The sequence below is a fragment of the Hypanus sabinus genome, chromosome 1 (genome assembly GCF_030144855.1).
Source record: "Hypanus sabinus isolate sHypSab1 chromosome 1, sHypSab1.hap1, whole genome shotgun sequence".
Lineage (NCBI taxonomy): Eukaryota > Metazoa > Chordata > Chondrichthyes > Myliobatiformes > Dasyatidae > Hypanus > Hypanus sabinus.
Window position 1 is genome coordinate 137,504,966 of NC_082706.1, and position 23,580 is coordinate 137,528,545.

A 23,580-nucleotide genomic window follows, 5' to 3' on the forward strand; every position below is an offset into this window, starting at 1 on the left:
AGAGATAACATATGCACTGGTCATGATCTTTCAAGAATCACTTGATTCTGGCACGGTCCCAAAGGGCTGGAAGATTGCAATTATCACTCTACACTTTGAGAAGGGAGGAGGCAATAGAAAGGAATTTACAGGCCAGTTAAACTAGCCTATTGTTGGAGTCTATTATTTATGATGAGGTTTTGAGGTACTAGGAGACTAATGATAAAATAAGTCAAAGTCAGCATGGTTTCTGTAAAGGGAAGTCTTGCCTGACAAATCTGTTAGAATTCTTCAAGGAATTAACAGGCAGGTGGACACGGAGAGGCAGTGGATGTCATTTACTTGGATTTTCAGAAGGTATTTGAAAAGGTGCCACAGATGAGGCTGCTTAACAAGATAAAATCCTATGGCATTACAGGAAAGATACTGACATGAGAGTGGAATGGTTGACAGGCAGGAGGCAGTGAGTGAGAATAAAAGGGGCCTTTTCTGGTTGGCTGCCAGTGATCAGTGGTGTTCCTCAGGGGTCAATATTGGGACCACTATTTTTCAGATTGTTTGTCAATGATTTACATAGTGGAATTAATGGCTTTGCGGCAAAATTTGCGGATGATACGTAGATAGATGGAGGGGTAGGTAGAGCTGAGAAAGCAATGCAATTGTAGCAGGACTTGGACAAATTGGAAGAATGGGCAAAAACATAGAAACATAGAAAATAGGTGCAGGAGTAGGCCATTTGTCCATATAGTCATGGCTGATCATCCAACTCAGAACCCTGTACCTGCTTTCTCTCCATACCCCCTGATCCCTTTAGCCACAAGGGCCATATCTAACTCCCTCTTAAACAGATTCACCACTCTCTGTGTGAAGAACTTTTTCCTCATCTCGGTCCTAAAAGGCTTCCCCTTTATCCTTAAACTGTGACCCTTCGTTCTGGACTTCCCCAACATTGGAAACAATCTTCCTGCACCTAGCCTGTCCAATCCCTTTAGAATTTTATACGTTTCAATAAGCTCCCCCCCTCAACCTTCTAAATTCCAGTGAGTATAAGCCTAGTTGATCCAGTCTTTCTTCATATGAAAGTCCTGCCAACCCAGGAATCAATCTGGTGAACCTTCTCTGTACTCCCTCTATGGCAAGAATGTCTTTCCTCAGATTAGGGGACCAAAACTGCACACAATATTCTAGGTGTGGTCTCACCAAGGCCTTGTACAACTGCAGTAGAACCTCCCTGCTCCTTTACTCAAATCCTTTTGTGTACAGATGGAATAGTGGCAGATGGAATACAATTAGATAATGGAATACAATTTTGGGAAATGTATGATAATGCATTTTGGTAAAAAAAAACAATAGTGCAGACTATTATCTAAATGAGCAGAAGGTTCAAATATCAGAAGTGCAGGGGGACTTGGGAGTCCTCATGCAAGACTCCCAGAAGGTTAATTTGCAGGTTGAGTCTGTGGTAAAGAAAGCAAATGCAATGTTGGCATCTATTTCAAGGGGAATAGAATATAAAAGCAAATGAGATCATTCAGAGCCTTTGTAAGACAGTAGTCAGGCTGCACAGAGTATTGTCAACGGTTTTGGGGCCCTTCTCTCAGAAAGGATGTGTTTTCACTGGAGAGAGTCCAGAGGAGGTTTATAAGGATGATTCCAGGAATGAAGAGGTTAACATATGAGGAGCGTGTGGAAGCTCTGGGCCTGTACACACTAGAACTTAGAAGAATGTGGGGGGGATCTCATTCAAACCTACTGAATGTTGAAAGCACTAGATAAGATGGATTTGGAGAGGATGTTTCCTGTGGTGTATCCAGAACTAGAAGGCACAGACTCAAATTGAGATGCAGCCTTTTAGAACAGAAGTAAGGAGGAATTTTTTTAGCCAGAGAGTGAAGAATCTGTGGAATGCTCTGCCACAGACTGCAGTGGAGGCCAAGTCCGTAGGTATATTTAAGGCGGAAGTTGATAGCTTCCTGATCAGTCAGGATATCAAAGGATATGGTGAGAAAGCAGGTGTATGGGGTTGAGCAGGGTCACATGCACATGCATGGCCTTTAAAATTAAACCATGCTTAAAGCAAACACTTAAACAGGGTCAGTTGCATTTCTGTTCAAAAAACAGTGGTTGTTAATCACTGATGGTCGGTGAGAAAGAAGCAGTAAGACCAATTCAGAACTGTTGTGCTCACTGTGTTTTCAAGCATTCAAGCTTGGAGCTGCTGGAAATGGCCAGGAGTGAAAATGAAATGATTTCTCTACTTCAGCAAGAGAGGAATTATGAAGAATTTGACGGTTATCAACAATCATCTTGAATGTTACAATGAAAATGAATTTTTAGAGGATACAATGGTGTCTGAAGGCAGCCCATTATTTATACTGGGTGTCTGCACTGATTTTGTTAATTTACAATCAATCAAAAGAATATGGCAGCATACACTGGATTACTTACTATTAGGAACTAATACATAGCTTTATAATACTGTAGTAGTATTGATAGTGTTCTAACAATCTGTTTTTCATTTAAACACATAACTTACACCTGTTAAATGGCAGTTTGTCTTTTTTTATATATACCTTTATAACCATTTCCATGAAACTTCATTAAATTGGAGCAGCCACTTAATTGGGCCAAAATATACTGGTCCTGATGTGTTTCAATTAACTAGAATCCACTGTATATACAAGTCTGGGCTGTCATTTACATTCCACATGAGCCTCTCTATGGGATTCTTCATCAAAATCTATTAGCATAAATATTTCTTCTTTCTTCCTATGTGCTTGCCCAGCTTCTTCATAAATGCATTTATATTATTGACTTCAACTGCTCTACATGCTAGTGATCTTTAGGAAAAGATAATTTTCTACAGTATTGACATTTGATTTCTTGATGACTTTCTAACACTGGTGGCCCCTAGTTGTGCACTTCTATGAAAATCTTTCATCTTTTTGAAGACCATTGGGTCATTGCCCTGCCTAATCTGTTCAATTTTCTACCTAATAATGTATATCCTCATATTTATTGTGTCATTCTTGTAAATCATCTCTACACTCTCATCAGGGCCTTTATATATTTACTTAACAGTATAGTGACCAGAAATGCATGAAGTACAAGTGTGTGGCCTGACCAAGATTCAATACATACTTGGCATAACCTTCGTAAGTTTCAACTGTATCACATTGAAAAAAAACTCTGAGTGGTGGATTTGCTTCCTTTATGACTTACTAACATTTGGGGCAGCATGGTAGCATAGTAGTTAGCTCAACACTACTGTACCAGTGACACAGGTTCAATTCCTGCCACAGCTTGTTAGGAATTTGTATGTTCTCCCTATAACCATATGGGTTTCCTCCAGGTGCTCCAGTTTCCTCCCACAGTCCAAAGGTTAATTGGTCATTGTAAATTGACCCATGATTAGGGTAGAATTAAATTGTAGAATTGCTAGGTGCATGGCTCAAAGGGCTGGAAGGGCCTATTCCATGCTGTATTTCAATAATTAAATAAATATGAACACAAGAACACAAAACATGAGTTGTATGCCATAGAAGCAGGAGTAGGCTATTCAGCACATTGTACATGTTCCATTGTTCCATGGGATCTTGGCTATACACTAGCACTATATCCCTTAAGTCAATTAATTTCTAAAATAAAACTCTCAATCTCGAATATATGAAGTAACTGAGCCTTTACAGCCTCCCTAGGGTAGAAATACACCACTTAAACACATAGTATATAATTTTATGATCAGTGTATTTGTACTCGAACATTTTGACCTAACATGAATTTGCACTTCCAAAGTATTCAGTCACCTCCCAATATTCCCCATTGAAATATAAAACCTCATATTTGTCTGTGCTGAACTTCATCTGCAAATTCATTACCCACTGCACAAGTTTATTAATGTTGTCATAAAATATCACAGTTCTCTTCAAGACTCACCACTTCTCCCTGTGAATTTGATACTACTTCCCAACTAAGAAATTTGATCTCCATTTCAGTCTAAATCCTTAATACAAAATGATCATTAAGTAATAAGGAGACACAGCACAGAAATGGTTCCTTCAGCTCAATGTGTCCATACCAACAATTAAGCACCCAATTTACACTAAACTACACTAATCTATTTTATTCTCCCCACAAAGATTGACGTGTAATCTTAAAGAGATTTATACAATCATAATGGGTATAGATAAGGTAAAAGAAAAAGGAATCTAAAACTAGAGGGCACAGATTTAAGGTCAGTGGAGAAAGATTTAAAGGAGATCTGAAGGGCAAGTTTTCAATACAGAGGGTGGTGGGTAAACAGAATAAGCTGCCAGAGGAAGTGGTAAAGACAAGAATAAGGACAACACTTTAAAGAAATTTACACAGGTACATAGAAATGAAAGGATTTGAGGAATGTTAACTAAACACAGACAAATAGCTTTAATTTAGATGGGCATCTTGGCCAGAATGAACAAGTTGGGTTGAATGCCTGTTTCTTTGCTATATAACTGTACCACTCTAAATTCCCATCACCTCCACACAAATTTTGTCACTCAGCTACACACTACAATAATCTCCCAACCTGCACATTGTTGAGATGTAGGAGAAAACTGGAACCCTAGAAAAAATGCATACAATCACGAGGGAAACATGCCAACTCCACAGAGGTCAGGATTGAACCCATGTTATTGAAGCTACAAGGTAACAACACTGTTGTGCTGCCAGTTCTGATGGAACACCACTACTCACTATGTTATGATAATAATACATTAAAGACACACGCTCATACTGGCAAAGAATTGCCAGTTTAGAATTCATTCTGTGTTTTGTCCTCTGATTTTATTCATTAGTTAATTATAAGGTTTCTACCAAAGGCCATTGGAAAAAACAGATAAATTACATACATTGTCCTCTCTTACATTAACTCTACAAAAAAATTCAAGACCAGTCCATCCTAACTGTCTATTCCTTTTCTTTCCATAACAAGCATGACATAATTGTGAAGAAAAAACTTCTCTATTCAAGTTCAGAAACAATCGTTATCTACCTCATGCATATCACTGTGCATGTGAAAATACGCTTGTGTCTTTCCAGCTGGATATTCTCCCCACATTTTTCCCTACATTTCTATCAATGCCCACTAGATTTCACCATTTACTAAAACACACTTGAATCACTTACAGTGGCCAATTGACCAACCAAGTCTTTGTGATGCAGGGAAAAAAGACCAGTCAGAAGAAACACACACTAAAAACACACAGAAGAACATGTAAACTCTACAGAGACAACACCAGACATCAGGACTGAGCCAGGGTCATTACAACTGTAAGGTATCAGCTTCACTAATTCCATCACTGTACTGATCTTTTGGTACACATCAGTGAATAGCAGACTATTTCTTGAATGGTGGAAGATTGGGTGGTGTTGACATTCAGAGACCTATGTGTACTTCAACAGAAGTAACCAAAGGCTAACATACAAGTTGTTCAAGTGATCAAGATATATATAGGCACCTCTTATATATCGGTGAGACACGACACAAATTTGGAGACTGCTTCGCCGAGCATCTATGCTCCATCCGCCAGAAGCAGCAGGATCTCCCAGTGACCACCCATTTTAATTCCAATATATCCATCCATGGCCTCCTCCACTGTCGTGATAAGGCCACAATTAGGTTGGAGGAACACCACCTTATATTCTGTTTGGGTAGCCTCCAACCTGATGGCATGAAACTTCGATTTCATCCATTTCTTAAACTTCCAGTAATGCTCCCCCCCACCACTTCACCCACTTCCCATCCCTTTTTCCTCTCTCATGTTATCCCTTTCCTGCCAATTGTCTCCCACTGGTGTTCTCCTCCTTTTTCCTTTCTTCCAATGTCATATGTCTCTTTCACCAATCAACTTCCCAGCTTTTCATCCCTCCCCCTCCAGGTTTCACCTAGCACCAGGTTATTCTCTTTCCCCTCCCCATACCTTTTGAGTCTACTCCTCAGCTTTTTTTCTCCAGTCCTGCCGAAGGATTTCAGCTCGAAAAGTCAACTGTACTTTTTTCCATAGATGCTGCCTGGTCTGCTGAGTTCCTTCAGCACTTTGTGTGTGTTGCTTGAAGTAATCATATTTTTTTCTGGCTTGTCCTTTAATCTATTGAAACTCATGTCACTTTTAACTGGTACTGAGTTTAGGAGCCAAGAGGTAATGTTGCAGCTATATAGGACCCTGGTCAGAGCCCACTTGCAGTACTGTGCTCAGTTCTGGTTACCTCACTACAGGAAGGATGTGGAAACTATAGAAAGGGTGCAGAGACAATTTACAAGGATGTTGCCTGGATTGGGGAGCATGCCTTATGGGAATAGGTTGAGTGAACTCAGCCTTTTTTCCTTGGAGCAGCGGAGGATAGAGGTGACCTGATAGAGGTGTATAAGATTATGAGAGGCATTGATCGTGTGGATAGTTAGAGGCTTTTTCCCAGGGCTGAAATGGTTGCCACAAGAGGACACAGGTTTAAGGTGCTGGGGAGTAGGTACAGAGGAGATGTCCAGGGTAAGCTTTTTTTTAATGCAGAGAATGGTGAGTGTGTGGAATGGACTGCCAGCAACGGTGGTGAAGGCAGATATGATAGGACTCCTGGATAGGTACGTGGAGCTTAGAAAAACAGAGGGCTATGGGTAACACCTGGCCTCCACAGCTGCCTGTTGTAATAAATTCCACAAATTTACCATCCTCTAGCTGAAGAAATTTCTCCACATCTCTATTTTAAGTGAACGCTCCTCTATCAACATTCCTCATATGATAACCTTTTCATTCCTGGAATCATCTTTGTGAACGTCCTCTGAACCCTCACCAATGCCAACACATCTCTTCTTAGATGAGGAATCCAAAACAGCTCACAATACTCAAGGTGAGGCCTCACCAGCGCCTTATAAAGCCTCAGCATTACATCCCTGCTCTTGTATTCTAGACCTCTTGAAATGCTAACATTGCATTTGCCTTCCTCACCACTGACTCAACCTGCAAGTTAAGTCTCAGGGTGTCCTACACCAGGACTCCTAAGTACCTTATCATCCCAGATTTTTGGATTTTCTCCCTGTTTAGAAAATAATCTGACCATTTACTTCTAGTATCAAAGTGCATGACCATGCATTTTCCAACATTGTATATCAACAAATATACAGGACCTCCAAAAGTTTACTGCCCAAAACATCAACTGTATTTTTTTCCATGGATGCTGCCTGGCCTGCTGAGTTCCTCCAGCATTTTGGGTGTGTTGCTCAGATTTCCAGCATCTGCAGATTTTCTCATTTGCTGTAATAGGAATAGTCAGAATGGCTTTGTGTGGAGGAGGTTATGTCTGATGAATCCTTTGGAGTTTTTGAAACAGGAAGCTGAGTGGTTAGGTGTAGATAGGGCAGTGGTTGTTGTCTATATAAACTTTTAGAAAGCCCTTTGACAAAATTCCACATGGCAGGCTGACCTGGAAGGTTAGGTCACATGGGATTCAGGGAGAGCTAACAAGGTGAATTCAGAATTGGCTCAATGATAAGTATCAAGTGATGGTTGAAGACTGATTCTCCAACTGAAGGCCCGTGGCTATTGAAGTGCCCCAAGGGTCAGTGTGGGACTCCTGCTGTTCATTATTTATGTAAATTATTTGGTTATGAATGTAATGTATATAGCATGCTTCGCAAATTTGCTGGTGATGCTAATTTAGTGGTCTTATTGATAATGAAGCAGGCAATAATGAAATGAAAAGAGATCTTGATCAGTTAGAGAAATGGGCTGAAAAATGAACAATGGATTACAGCTTAGATCAATGTAAGGTTATCAATGCCCACCTTACAAACAAGCATTGGGAAACCTTGCAAGATGAAATTACCAGTTTCAGCAGCATTGTAAGTATCTTCTACCATGTGGGAATCCTGTCTGCGGCAAAATCAGTGCATCTTGCAGAGAAATTTGAATTAGGTTTATTGCCCTGGTTTAACTGCACATTGTCCTCAGTTGGCCTATATTTTTATTTAAATATATTGTCACCCTGGCATATTTTTGACTTGCAAACTGTTCAAGTTACAAACAGTTCTCAAGAACGGAGACCTATTGTAATCAGGAAGGGGCTATATTCCTGAAACGGTATAAACAGGACGGTCTGCACCTGGGTTGGACTGGAACCAATGTCCTAGGGAGAGCGTTTGCTACTGCTGTTCAGAAGGCTTTAAAGTAATGTGGCAGGGGGATGGGAACAAGTGCAAAGAGACAGAAGGGTGTAAAATGAGGGTAGAAGCAAAAAGTAGTCAGGTGAAAAGTAAAAGTGGCAAGCAGGCAAATCCAGGGCAAAAAGAGCCACTTTTCAACATAACTGTAGAAGGGCTAAGAGTGTTGTAAAAACAAACCTGAAGGCTTTGTGTGTCAATGCGAGGAGCATTCGTAATAAGGTGGATGAATTGAATGTGCAAAAAGTTATGAATGAATATGATATAGCTGGGATCACAGAGACATGGCTCCAGGGTGACCAAGGATGGGAGCTCAACATCCAGGGATATTCAATATTCAGGAGGGATAGACAGGAAAAAAAAAGGTGGGTTAGCATTGCTGGTTAGAGAGGAGATTAACGCAATAGAAAGGAAGGACATTAGCCTGGAGAATGTGGAATCGATATGGGTAGAGCTGCATAACACTAAGGGGCAGAAAACGCTGGTGGGAGTTGTATACAGGCCACCTAACAGTAGTAGTGAGGTTGGGGATGGCATTAAACAGGAAATTAGAAATGCGTGCAATAAAGTAGTTATAATGGGTGACTTCAATCTACATATAGATTGGGTGAACCAAATTGGTAAGGGTGCTGAGGAAGAGGATTTCTTGGAATGTATGCGGGATGGTTTTCTGAACCAACATGTCAAGGAGCCAACTAGAGAGCAGGCCATTCTAGATTGGGTATTGAGCAATGAGGAAGGGTTAGTTAGCAACCTTGTCATGCGAGGCCCCTTGGGTAAGAGTGACCATAATATGGCTCAATTCTTCATTAAGATGGAGAGTGACATAGTTAATTCAGAAACAAAGGTTCTGAACTTAAAGAGGGGTAACTTTGAAGGTATGAGACGTGAATTAGCTAAGATAGACTGGCAAATGATACTTAAAGGGTTGACGGTGGATTTGTAATGGCAAGCATTTAAAGATCGCATGGATGAACTACAACAATTGTTCATCCCAGTTTGGCAAAAGAGTAAACCAGGGAAGGGAGTGCACCCGTGGCTGACAAGGGAAATTCGGGATAGTATCAAGTCCAAAGAAGAAACATATAAATTAGCAAAAAAAAGCAGCACACTTGAGGACTGGGAGAAATTCAGAGACCAGCAGAGGAGGACTAAGGGCTTAATTAGGAAAGGGAAAAAAGATTATGAGAGAAAGCTGGCAGGGAACATAAAAACTGACTGTAAAAGCTTTTATAGATACGTGAAAAGAAAAAGATTGGTCAAGACAAATGTAGGTCCTTTACAGTCAGAAACAGGTGAATTGATCATAGGGAACAAAGACATGGCAGACCAATTGAATAACTACTTTGGTTCTGTCTTCACTAAGGAGGACATAAATAACCTTCCGGAAATAGTAAGGGACCGAGGGTCTAGTGAGATGGAGGAACTGAGGGAAATACATGCTAGTAGGAAAGTGGTATTAAGTAAATTGAAGGGATTAAAGGCAGAAAAATCCCCAGGGCCAGGTGGTCTGCATCCCAGAATGCTTAAGGAAGTAGCCCAAGAAATAATGGATGCATTAGTGATAATTTTTCAAAACTCCTTAGATTCTGGATTAGTTCCTGAGGATTGGAGGGTGGCTAATGTAACCCCACTTTTTAAAAAAGGAGGGAGAGAGAAACCGGGGAATTATAGACCAGTTAGTCTGACATCGGTGGTGGGGAAAATTTTGCTAGAGTCGGTTATCAAAGATGTGATAACAGCACATTTGGAAAGAGGTGAAATCATCGAACAAAGTCAGCATGGATTTAGGAAAGGAAAATCATGTCTGACGAATCTTACCGAATTTTTTGAAGATGTAACTAGTAGAGTGGATAGGGGAGAGCCAGTGGATGTGGTATATTTAGATTTTCAAAAGGCTTTTGACAAGGTCCCACACAGGAGATTAGTAATCAAACTTAAAGCACACGGTATTGGGGGTATGGTATTGATGTGGATAGAGAATTGGTTGGCAGACAGGAAGCAAAGAGTGGGAGTAAACAGAATAGCAGGCAGTGACTAGTGGGGTACCACAAGGCTCAGTGCTGGGACCCCAGTTGTTTACAATATATATTAATGATTTAGACAAGGGAATTAAATGCAGCATCTCCAAGTTTGCGGATAACACGAAGCTGGGCGGCGGTGTTAGCTGTGAGGAGGATGCTAAGAGGATGCAGGGTGACTTGGATAGGTTAGGTGAGTAGGCAAATTCATGGCAGATGCAATTTAATGTGGATAAATGTGAGGTTAACCACTTTGGTTGCAAGAACAGGAAAACAGATTATTATCTGAACGGTGGCCGATTAGAAAAAGGGGAGATACAACAAGACCTTGGTGTCATTGTACACCAGTCATTGAAGGTGGGCATGCAGGTACAGCAGGCGGTGAAAAAGGCAAATGGTATGTTGGCATTCATAGCAAAAGGATTTGAGTACAGGAGCAGGGAGGTTCTTTTGCAGTTGTACAAGGCCTTGGTGAGACCGCACCTAGAATATTGTGTGCAGTTTTGGTCCCCTAATCTGAGGAAAATCATTCTTGCCATACAGGGAGTACAGAGAAGGTTCACCAGATTGATTCCTGGGATGGCAGGACTTTCATATGAAGAAAGACTGGATCGACTAGGCTTATACTCACTAGAATTTAAAAGATTGAGGGGGGATCTTATTGAAACGTATAAAATTCTAAAGGGATTGGACAGGCTAGATGCAGGAAGTTTGTTTCCGATGTTGGGGAAGTCCAGAATGAGGGGTCACAGTTTAAGGATAAAGGGGAAGACTTTTAGGATCGAGATGAGGAAAAAGTTCTTCACACAGCAAGTGGTGAATCTGTGGAATTCTCTGCCACAGGAAACAGTTGAGGCCGGTTCATTGGCTATATTTAAGAGGAAGTTAGATATGGCCATTGTGGCTAAAGGGATCAGGGGGTATGGAGAGAAAGCAAGTTCAGGGTTCTGAGTTGGATGATCAGCCATGATCATACTGAATGGCCGAATGGCTACTCCTGCACCTATTTTCTGTGTTTCTATCTTTCTATGAAACACTTCCAGCAAGTCTATCATGCAACCCTGCTAGACCTTTAATTTTTTTTCTGAAATACTGTAAGCAAAATTGTATACAATACTCCAGTTTGGCTTTATCAGTGTTACATAAACATTCAATTTTATTTTAAGCTATCTTTCAGATGACGGATTAATCCAATACTTCGTCTGTTCCCTGCTAGATAAAAATGAGCAACTCCATAATAACTTGAACCCATATAGAATTTTTAACATAATAAAACAACTCAAGATGCTTCACAGCAGCGTTAACAAACAAAATCTGACACCAAGTCATGAAAGCAGAGAATAGAGCTGATGGCTAAGAGGCTGACCTAAAAAAAATGGTTTAGAGAAGGACGATAGCTTAAAGGGAGAAAGGTTAACAGAAAGATATGTTAACAACAAAATACAGCAAGCATAGGATCTGCTAAATAATCATTATTCTCAAATCTACTGCTAACTACTCATTTATGCCCTCATTTGAACATTTTAACCCATTTCACGATACTACCCTATATCATTACCCTTCACATAGGAAGTAAAACATATAGGAATTTTTGGCAGGAATCATCCTCACTCCAGTTGCTGATCTCACCTGTTTTAGCATATCCTCTCCTCATAAAGATTAGCTTTATTTATCATATGTACATTGAAATGTACAGTGTCATGTACTGGAGGCAGTCCATAAGTTTCTGACACCAAAATAGCATGTCCACAATTTACAAACTCTAACCCCTAGGTCTTTGGAATGTGGGATGTTCCTGAGCTGAAGAGTATTTATTTACAGCATTTTCAATTCTTATTACTACCTACAACTAGCTCTCCCAAAATCTTTTACCCTTCATGGTGCCTGCAACCCCAATTGTTGTGACACCATCTCACATAATTCTGACATACAAGCATCAATATGCATTCATTTATTTTCTTCAAAACTGATGAGTGATCACTCACAGTATGAAATTATTAGTTATCATCGTTATGTGCTATGTCGTATGACATGGGCCATCACGGTCTTCCATCCATGACATTCATTGTTTTTTTGCAAATTTTTCAACAGAACTGGTTTGCCATAGCCTTCTTCTGGGCAGTGTCTTTACAAAACTGGTAACCCCAGGCACAATCAATACTCCTCAGAAATTGTCTGCCTGGCATCAGTGGTCACATAACCAAGACTTGCGATATGCACCGGTTGCTCATACGACAATCCACCACCTGCTCCCATGGCTTTATGTGACCCTGATCGGGGAGCTAATCAGGTGCTACGTCTTGCCCAAAGGTGACCTGCAAGCTAGCAGTGGGAAGGAACATCTGGTAAAGACATATCTCCACCCCACCACACAATTGTTATAAAACTATTTAAGTTTGGTAACTTTTTCAAAGGCACATTTTAATTAATCTTGTACAGCCTTCCCCCCCCCCCACCATCCCCGTTGTTCTAACTCCTACTCTTCCTAGGTTTTAAATATTGATACTTAAAGAAACAAAGACTGTCCACGTTATTCAGTAGTTATTCCATATTTACTCTCCAATTAAATCTTCCAGACAACAAAAATTCCAGAATATCAGTTTAATCTCATTATTATATTGACTGATTCCCTCATATGATGATTCTATAAGCACAGGAATAACTTGTGCTGATAAATAAGGGACCAACTGTAGATACATTCTGTATGTTTTCAATTCCATTCCAAACAAAAGATTTTTCTTAACTTTGTTGCAATGTTGACCTACTTTACACATATTTCAACAATATTCAAACAGTCCTCATTCATAAAATCTCATCAACATAAAATCAAAAAATATTAGTTTTTAATTATAATATTTGTGCCTAGCAACTTGACTATATTCCTTGGGTGTTGGCCATTTCAATAAATATTATTGTTTCTTATTGTTCCTCTTATCCATCCGTGCTTTAAAAAGTAGCTTTCACTAAAAGGATAATTTAAGAATTCAAAAGTTAAAGGAAATAATTCACATTTTGATAATAATGAATATAAATATCCAATGCTAACTTACATGTGCATCATCTTTTAGCTTGAGAATACATTCCATAGTATTTATGGTGATAACAACAGGCTCGGAACCCAACTTTGTCCATGGCACATGAATCCTTAACTCGTGAATTTGTCCACTCAAAAAGGTGAATGGTAATTTCAACTCCTGTTAAACAATACATTTGACATTAAATGTTTTGTTCACTGTAAAACAACATACAATACAATGATCAACTATTGAAATAAAGGGCTTCAAATTTCAAACAAAAATGATTAGGTATATATTATTATGTGGCAAGGTGTAAAGAAGCAGGACATACCTTGCCTACATAGTATCTGTGAAGGTACGTTCACTAATTTAGCAGAAAAGTTTTAGTTACTTTTTATATAAATGTAAGTATTCCAAAAAAGTTTGAAATCGGAAACAGTTTCAAAAGGTCTAGAATACAAGGGCAGGGTTGTGATGCTGAGGCTTTATAAGGCATTGGTGAGGCCAGTGCCTTGAGTATTGTGAACAGCTTTGGGCTCCTCATCTAAGAAAAAATGTGCTGGCATTGGAGAGGGCTCAGAGGAGGTTCATAAGGATGATTTCAGGAATGAAAAGGTTATCATATGAGGAACATTTGATAGTTTTCGGTGTGTACTTGCTGGTGCTTAGAAGGATGAGGGGGGATCTCATTGAAACTTTCCGAATGTTGAAAGGCTGTAACATAATAGGTGTGGAAAATATATTTCCCATGGTGGGGGAGCCTAGGACAAGAGGGTATAGCCTCAGGATAGAGGGGTGTCCATTTAAAACAGAGATGCACAGAAATTTCTTTAGCCAGCGGGGGGTGACCTTATGGAATTTATTACAACAGGCAGTTGTGGAGGCCAGGACGTTGGGTGTATTTAAGGCAGAGCTTGATAGCTTCTTGATTGGACACAGCATCAAAGGTTACGGGAAAAAAGCTGGGGTATGAGGCTTTGGAGGGGGGGAAAGGATCAGCCATGATTGAATGGCAGAGCAGACTCAATGGGCCAGATCACCTAATTCTGCTCCTATGTCTTATAGTCTTATGTTCAATCTGAAATCTTTTGTGCTTATTAACTTAGATAATATCTAAAACATGTTAACTTAAAACTTATTTACTTCAAACAGCAGTGATCATCATTCAAATTAAAATTGAAACCAAGTCCGTACCTGTTCCAGCACATCAAGTTTCAATTCCAGTTTACTCAGCACCACATCACCTCCCCATAATGACAGTTGAAGATCAGATGGTTTCAGATTCTTGATGTAACGATTCACATAGCTCATCAAGATTGGAGTCACGTAAGACTCCAACATCCTGTAAATCTTCTATTGCTGTGAATACAAAAATAAAAATGAAACATCCATCACTACATTAAATATATTGCGTTCCAATTTCACCTGAATTCATCCATTTGAAAATAATATGAATTCCAGTTGAATACTTTTCTAGTCTTTATCTTAGCACGCCATTGTTCAAGTGGTTTCAGTTGGCAAGAGGTCTAAATAATTGTTGAAAATTGCCCATTAAACATTGCTTCTGAAGTAACCCTACATTATTTTTCATGTATGGGTTGAGTACCTCTTATCAGAGATTCCAAAATAAGAAACCCTCCAAAATTTGAAATTTTTTTTTTTGAGCACAGACATGACATCACAAATGGAAAATTGCACAAGGCACTAAGAAGGTTCCCAGGGGACGCACAGGTCTCTGTGTGCCACAGACAGTTCTGAGAAGTGACCCACAAATGTAATGAACAGAACTTAAAGAAAAATAGAAAAACACTGCATAAAGCAAATAAATGAAGATCTCCATTGTGTATTGAAGGAGTGGATTTGTCAGCAGAGTGAATATATGATGTTTAACTGCATGCTGATCAGGAAACAAGCAAAGATCTACCACAATGAACTGAAAATTGATAGTAACTGGATATTCAGCAGGCTGGTTGCAGAAATTCAAGAAAAGAGACAGCAGTAATTTTTTAAAGATTTGTGGTAATAAAGCATCTGCTATTCACAAAGCAGCAGAGAAATTCATTGATGAGTTTACCAAGATCATCACTGATAAAAATCCAACAGTACATCAACTAGCATGTGTGACGAACAAGTATAAGACAAACACTGCTTACCCAGTAGCACATAAATTCAGAGTCAGAAATTATGGTGATCACAAGCTATGTCATTATATATTACAAAGTCCAAGAAAATCTAAAATCCAAAACACTTCCAGCCCCAAGCATTTCAGATAAGGTGTACTTAACCTGTAGTTTACTCCTGTGACTGTAGATTGACAATTGTTCTTGATGTTTTATATAGATGGATAGATATACTTTGAACAATTATTTATTAAAACAGAGCATTTTCTTGTGAGTCAAAAATTATTTCAAGGGTATGACTTCCAACTCAAAAGTACTGTTTGTACAGCTACTCAATTCATGGGATGTCTTTGACTTGGACTTTTACCCAGATAGTAAGTACCTTTCTGGTTAGGAAACCATGTTTAGCTGATGTAATCAAGACATGAGGTATTGCACTGTCATTCTACCATTGCCCTAGTAAGGCTTTGCATTTAAACAATAATATAAATTAATTATAACTCACTAACAATAGGGAACAACAGATTGTGAAATAGTGAAGTCAGTGCTTATCTTAGTCCTTGTGGACACACTGTACAATTCTGCAAAAGCTCCTATTCACTGATGCATCAAAGCGGAATGGTAGGTGCTTATGGAGTAATACCCAACAGAGACAGGCACTTTGGATTATTCAGTTCATGCCTATCAGCAAGTACCCCTGTACTGTCAGAACCTAACATTTGATATATGCTTGATCAATTTGAATTCAACTGTTGAACAACTTCTCAGAAGAACAAAACATACTAAATTCAATTATAAGACTAATAAGTCTTATCCATGGCAGTTGGCAAACATGACTGTGCTGCTAATGGACTAAGATGTGAACTCCCAGGCCCTGGGCCTGCTCCTGGTCCTGAAACAAACTGCCACAAAATGTTGTGCTCTCAATCAACAGTCTTTTTATGGAGATCAAATGAGTTGAGCAAGAGTCTGACACCCCACCCAAACCCAGCCAGATTGCCTGTCTGCATTCAAGATCTTACATGAATAGTCACACTTCAGTAAACATACCATAGTGTGACGACTTGATCTCATTTGATGTGACATAATGGAACTTTTAAAAAAAGACTTTAAACACAAATGTTCTGAGAAGGTAGTATAATTCAATTTCAGACTCTACCATCAAGAAAAGAGCTAATCGAGAAATAGGTTTCTATTTTAAAGTAATTTGACAAAACGATAATAAATCAAGCAGCCTGCTTTTAACAATGGTGGTGATGATACTGGCATGTTTGAATTAGAGGTATATTCGCTCTTGTGCATAACATCAAAGCCAGAGCCAGCCAATGTTTGCACATTTAGATAGTTGAAATACCAAGCAACTATATTCTGCCCCTTGCTAATACAATATTCCCATGTCCTCGCTCAGTAAAGAATAACAGCAGCTTCCTCGGAATGACTCCCAAAACACTGAGAAAGTATCATCTGATAACGGCATTGGACATTGGTTTCTACGAGCCACGTGAATTTTCTTCTTCCGATATTTGGTTCTTTATTACTTTTAAATAGCCAAAACAAAACAAACATATTTTAATTTGCTAGCACGGTAGGTTTTCCATGCGTAGTATTTGGAAAACAATTAGCAACAATAAAGATTCAAGGCATTAAGCAACAGGTAGATGCTTCCGGAAAGCAAATGTAAGCAGGTCCCAGCTTCTTCTACAGAACCAGACTTGAGCGCAGCATCTGAAGTATACTTTGTGTTTACTTGAGCCAAGGAAGTTGAAATCAGCATTTAAAGATCATATTGTATTTTGATACTGGAAGAAAGCCACTTAACTGCGGCTGGGTCTGACTGCAAAACGAATGCATCGGTCTCGCAGAACTGCGGCCAATCCTATGCATCTGTCATAAATAATTTACATGTCGAAATATAATAAAGTCAGGTCCCACAATATGAGCTGACACGAGGGATCAATTTAACCAGTTGTTAAGTTGTTTCAGGTATATTGTAAGTTAACAAAAATAAACGAAGTACAGAGGTATGCGTCACCCCTTAACCGGTCACTGGGTCAAACCAGGTCTCCCTGGGGTTAAGGAATAGTGTGAACAAGGCCCAAGAAAACTCCTCAAGAGACGCACCTCCGCCTGAGATCACAGGAGCGCGGCTTGTCATCGGGAACCGCCAGGCCAGCTAAAGTTAGCGCCTAGTTCCGAACACACGTTGAAATGCCGCTTCCTCCAACATCCTCCTCCTGCTGTCACTAACGATTCTCTACAGGAGGACCAACGCCGGTCTCTTCCAATATCCCGAAGCGCAACGCTCCCGCGCGGCTGCGCCTGCGCGATCTTCCAACCTCGGCCACCACCTGCGTTCAACGCGATGCAAAAACGGGCGCGCGTCATTTCCGACAGCCCGGCTCGTGGTGAGAGGCGGGAATATTATGGTGGTGGCGTATGTGTATGGTGCTCAGGGAATAAATATATGGTGGGAATCGGGACGATTGTCGAGTGTGAACAATCTTTTACACAAACGTTATAGCAATGGCCAATGATGTTGGTAGTACTCCTCAGTATCCGGGAACTGGAGCTCGAGGCCCCTACCGCCCGGGGCTCTGACCGATACCCTCTGACAGGATCTTCCATTGAACCGGGGCTGAGGTAACACCCCTTTCATCCATTCCCCGGTTCCCGTTAAAGTCTCGTCTCTCTCACTCTCCAAAGAGGCTGATTAACAGCAGTTTCTAGTTATATTTCAGCTTTCCACCATCTATTCTTGAATTTTGTTTTTGGGTGCAATGCAACTGGGTTTTTAACCGCTGGACTATCACTGGCATGCATTCATTTGAAAGAGTAAGGGGATCTTTTTCAAACACACACCAGTTTGAATTCTACATGCAATCTTTGCTGGTAAGAGTTGCTCGTTTTACAACCAAGAAACTTCAAGAGTTTAAAACAATGTCCTCTTTGTCGCAAAGTTCAGTCCTACAAACGCCCACCCACTCCGGTCTTCTATCATTTCGCATTTCCCCCTCCCCCCACTACTTTCAAATCTCTTACTATCTTTCCTTTTGGTTAGTCCTGATGAAGGGTCTAGGCTCGAAACGTCGACAGCGCTTCTCCCTATAGATGCTGCCAGGTCTGCTGTGTTCCACCAGCATTTTGTGTGTGTTGTTTGAATTTCCAGCATCTGCAGATTTCCTGGTGTTAATACTTTTTGTACAAGCGTACATTTTAATATAGTTTGAAGAATTATGAAATAAAAGTTTTATTTCATTACAAAGCTGAATGCAGGTGTATTGGACTGGGTTGATCAGGCCCAAAAAAAACAAATAATTTGAGTGTCCAGGAGATGTGGTAAGAAGGGTACGAGCACAACAGAGTAAATTAAACCTAATTATTGTAAAATAGAGAGCACAAATAATCCACATAAAACACTACGTAGTATTGTCACAAAGATTTCAGGGCTCAGGGTTCTTAGTCGCTACTCGATTGTCGCTTCTGTCAGGGGACTTTATTAGTGCTTTTGTTGGGGGGGAACTCTGAATTCTGACTCGTGAAATCACCGTGTCCGTCCTAGGCGTCAATCGCAATCCCTTGGTCTGGGTGAAGTCCCAAGAACCGAGCGAAAGGTGCCTCAATAAATAGGAGTTCAATACATAAGCATAGCGAGACCGAGACAGGTAAATTATTTCACCTTTTGTTCTCATGCTACTAACTCATGGTTTCTTTCATTCAAACAACTTGTGTTCGGTAGACATCCTGATGCCACTGTGCCTGAAGCCAAGGAAGACTCCAGCTGCTATCAATAAACATTAGACATTAAAAACCCTGCAGTGTTTATACTTGTATAGACACAGTGACACCTTACATTTTGCGAGCTAACAGAGTGTCACTTGGAGCTCTTCAGACTTTCATCCAATATTTGACAAAATTTAATACATCAGAACAACTTGTACTAATATTTCACAGTTTTATTTGGAAAGTTTATGTGAGAAACAATGTGAAGTTTTAATAAGACCATAAGATATAGGAGCAGAATTTGGCCATTTGGCCCATCCAGTATGCTCTACCATCTTATTTCAGTTGATTTATTATCCCTCTCAGCCCCATTTTCCTGCCTTCTCCCTGTAACCTTCGATACCCTGATTAATCAAGAACCTGTCAACCTCCACTTTAAATGTACTCAATAACTTGGGCTGCAGAGCCATCTCTGGCAATGAATTCCACAGATTTGCCACCCTCTGGCTGAAGAAATATCTCCTTTGTTCTTAATGGATGCCTCTCTATTCTAAGACTGTATGTTCTGGTCCTAGACTCAATCACTATAGAAATTGTTCTCTTGAGATCCACTTAATCTAGGCCTTTCAATATTCAATAGATTTCAATGAGATTCCGCCTCATTCTTCTAAACTCCAGCAAGTCCAGGCCCAGAGCCATCAAATGCTCCTCATACATTAACCCTTTCATTCTCAGAATCATTCTTGTGAACCTCCTGTGGACCCTCTCAGCACACTTTATGATGTGCATTTGACATTCTATGGCATATGCATAGCATCCAATGTTTTTATGAGTGAGAAATGAAATCATTGAAAGAAGCACAAATGAGAAGGCCAACGAGAGAGCTAATTGAAGCAAATGTCAAGAACCAGTATGCAAGGATCCAGGAAGATTCAATAAGCGTTTCAGTAACAAGCATAAAGCTAGCAAATGTTCATCTTACTAAAAACAATTCCAAATTCATTAATTTCAATTCAGTAATCAATGAAGCTTTTTGCTGTTTTGTGAATTCTGCCTGTCTTCTAGTGAATCAATTCTCCAAGGTAGAAACAGAAATAAGGACCGAGAAAGGGCATGGACTGGGAGCTCTCATAAAGAGTAGGTTGGCCACACCACTGGCTATCTTCACACCACTGAGCACACCCCACCCCTTTTTTGTTTGCTATAACTGATTGATTCATAACAAATCCAGTAGCTCAAAATTAAGCATGTGTCAGCAATAAAATTATATTCCACAACAGTTTTTAGCCTCATTGCTTGACATTCCTTGCTACAGGCTGCTGGAAGTATTTCAGTTTTCAACTTTTGGAAATCTATATAATGAGATAGCTTGGGGACAGAACCCAAATCTAAACACTAAATTCCATTTACATGTACAGCTTATACATATACTCTGAAGTTAGTGTTATATAATATTTTTAAAATAATTTTGTGCATGAAACAATAATATGTACATTGAACCATCAGAAAAGTAAGCGGTCACTACCTCAGCCACTCATGTTGTCAGCGGCTGTTTGGCATCGCCTTCATACCCATCTCTAAATTTATGTGCGACTGGCAAGCAGTCTTTGTCTTGACCATCATACGTATGTACTAATAGCAAAAATTATTGAATACTATTAACATAAAGAAAATATAATGTGTGCAGGGTAACAAAGGCAGCACAGCAGTATTGGGAGAATACCTGAATAGGTTGTTAAGCAACAACAAACAACAGTAGGGTTTCAGTCTTCAGCTATGATGCTGTGTTTTGATTAAAAGTTACAGTACATTGTATGTGTATTTTATTTTTTTAGGTTTTATATAGGTATAAAATCAAAAGATTGATTTGTCATAACAATTGATTTTTGTTATAGATTGATGATTTTTATAGATAGATTTATATAGATCCATATATTTATAGATAGATTGATTTTTGTCATAGCAATCTTCCTTTGATTTTATAAACTGACATGATTTCTTGTTCTATTTAACAAGAAATGCTGTCCTTCAATATGTCCATTGTGTTTTCACTGTTTTGTCTATGGGCACCTTTTCTACTGTGTTAACAATATGATCTTCAGTGTTTATGATCAGTAGATGCTTATCACTGCAAATCTTTAAAAATTTAATGCGGTGTAGTACTTTTCTATTTTCATTAACCAGCTTAGAACTTTTAACAATTTGACTTCAATTTCTTCACATCATAGATACTGGTCATTCCAACACCAAATTCCTCTGTCAGATGCTTCACTCACCACATTCAAGTTTTTCCAATAACTTGTCTTTCTGTGTTATAGATAAACATAAGTGCTTCCTGTTTTTCTTTTCACTATTATCCATAAAGGTAATTTTTACATTTTCAACAATATCTTCACTGCACAGAGCAGAGATTAAGACATGATAATCACTGTGAGTAATGCACAAAGTTCTGGCTATGATGACTGCTGAAAACAAACTGGCGCCAACTGGGCCGCACTCAGGGTGTGTGAGATCACTCTCAGAATTGTCTGTGGTGTTCAGAAACCTGCACATTGCCTGGAAACCTTCCCAGCACCTTGTGAAATTTTCAATTTGTGACATCATGTCAGCACTCCAAAAATTTCATATCTTGGAGGTTTTTGGATATTGGATTTTCAGGTAAGTGGTCTCAAAGGCTCTCCACACAGCCTTGGACCACCTGGACAATGCAAGTACCCATGTCAGGATGCTGTGTAGCTCAGCATTTAACACCATCATTCCTGCAGTCCTGATCAAAAAGCTGCAGAGCCTAGGCCTTTATACCTGTCCCTGCAACTGGATCTTCGACTATCTAACTGGAAGAACACAATCTGTGTGAATTGAAAGTAACGTCTCCATTTCACTGACAATTAACACTGCAGTGCTCCACAGGGATGTCTGCTTGGCCCACTGCTCTATTCTTTCTATACACATGACTGTGTGGCTAGGCGTAGCTCAAACAGCATCTATAAATTTGCTGCTGATACAACCTTTGTTGGCAGAATTTCAAATGGTGATGAAAGAGCATACAGGAGTGAGATATGCCAGTTAATTGAGTGTTGTTGCAGCACAACCTTGCAATCAGCATTAGCAATACCAAAGATCTGACTGTGGTCTTCAGAAAGGATAAGATGAAGGAATACAAATCAATCCTCATAGTGGGATCAGAAGTGGAGAGAGTTAGTAATATCAAGTTCTTGGGTGTCAATATCTCTGATATTGAGGATCTAACCTGGACACACATTGATGCAGCTATAAAGAAGGCAGTGCAGCATCTATATTTCATTAGAAGTCTCAGGAAATGTTATATTCACGGGAGATTTTAACATGCAGGTCCATTGGGAAAATCAGGTTGGTAATGAATCTCAAGAGAGTGAATTTGTTGAATGCCTGCAAGCTGGCTTTTTAGAACACTTTGTCGTTGACCTACTTAGGGTATCACCTATACCAGATTGGGTATTATGTAATAAACCGGAGTCGGTTAGGGAGCTTAAGGTAAAAGAACCCATGGAGCAAGTGATCAGAATATGATTGAGTTCAACTTGAAATTTGAGAGGGAGAAAGTAAAGTCTGACATAGTAGTACTTTAATGGAGTAAAGGAAATCACAGTAGTATGAGAGAGGAGTTGGCCAAAGTAAATTGGAAAGAGCTGCTAGCAGGGATGACAGCGGAGCAGCAGTGGTGTGAGTTTCTGAGAAAAATAAGGAAGGTGCAGGACAGATGCACTCCAAAAATGAAGAAATACTCAAATGGCAAAATAATACAACCATGGCTGACAAGGGATGTTAAAGTTAATGTAAGAACAAAAGAGAGGGCATACAATAAAGCAAAATCTAGCGGGAAGGTAGAGGATTAGGAAGCTTTTGAAAACTGAAAGAGAGCAACTGAAAGAATCATTAGAAGGGGGAAGTTGAAATATGAAGATAAGCTAGCAAACAATATTAAAGTGGATAGTAAAAGCTTTTTCAAGTATGTAAAAAATAAAAGATGAGAGTGGATATAGGAGAATGAGCACAAAAGTAGCAAATGAAATATGTTGGAAAATGCATGGTCATGCACTTTAGTAGTAGGAATAAATGTGCAGACTATTTTCTAAACGGAGAAAATCAAAAAATCTGAGATGCAAGGGGACTTGTGAGTCCTCGTGCAGAACACCCGAAGGGTTAACTTGCAGGGTGAGTCAGTGGTGAGGAAGGCAAATGCTCGCATTCATTTCAAGAGGTCTAGGATACAAGAGAAGGAATGTGATGCTAAGGCTTTATAAGGCACTGGTAAGGCCTCACCTTGAGTATTGTGTACAGTTTTGGGCTCTTCTACTTAGAAGAGATGTGCTGACATTGGAGAGAGTCTAAAGGAGGTTCACAAGGATGATTCCAGGAATTAAAGGGTTATCGTACGAAGAACGTTTGATGACTCTGGGTCTGTACTCGCTGGAATTTAGAAAGATGAGGGGGAGATCTCATTGAAACCTTTCGATTGTTGAAAGGCCAAGACAGAGCAGATGCGGAAAAGA

At 39.7% G+C, this 23,580-nt stretch overlaps 1 protein-coding gene and 1 long non-coding RNA gene across 3 annotated transcripts in view; one reads left to right on the forward strand and one right to left on the reverse strand.

Annotated features, from left to right (window-relative positions):
* LOC132398003 (intermembrane lipid transfer protein VPS13B-like) overlaps nt 1-17,585 on the reverse strand; it is a 1,044,617-nt gene extending 1,027,032 nt beyond the window's left edge. For both annotated transcript variants that reach the window (XM_059976892.1, XM_059976883.1), the window contains exons 1-3: nt 17,450-17,585; nt 14,403-14,567; nt 13,242-13,385 (exon numbers count right to left, since the gene is read on the reverse strand). In XM_059976892.1, the coding sequence (XP_059832875.1) occupies nt 13,242-13,385; nt 14,403-14,549 (291 nt within the window). In that variant the 5' untranslated portion in view covers nt 14,550-14,567; nt 17,450-17,585. The remainder of the gene's footprint in view (nt 1-13,241; nt 13,386-14,402; nt 14,568-17,449) is intronic.
* Nucleotides 17,586-17,772: 187 nt separating this feature from the next.
* The window catches only part of LOC132398022 (uncharacterized), a 51,319-nt gene continuing 45,511 nt past the window's right edge, over nt 17,773-23,580 (forward strand). Inside the window, exons 1-2 of the long non-coding RNA XR_009513507.1 lie at nt 17,773-17,968; nt 18,888-18,990. This is a non-coding gene — a long non-coding RNA (uncharacterized LOC132398022). The remainder of the gene's footprint in view (nt 17,969-18,887; nt 18,991-23,580) is intronic.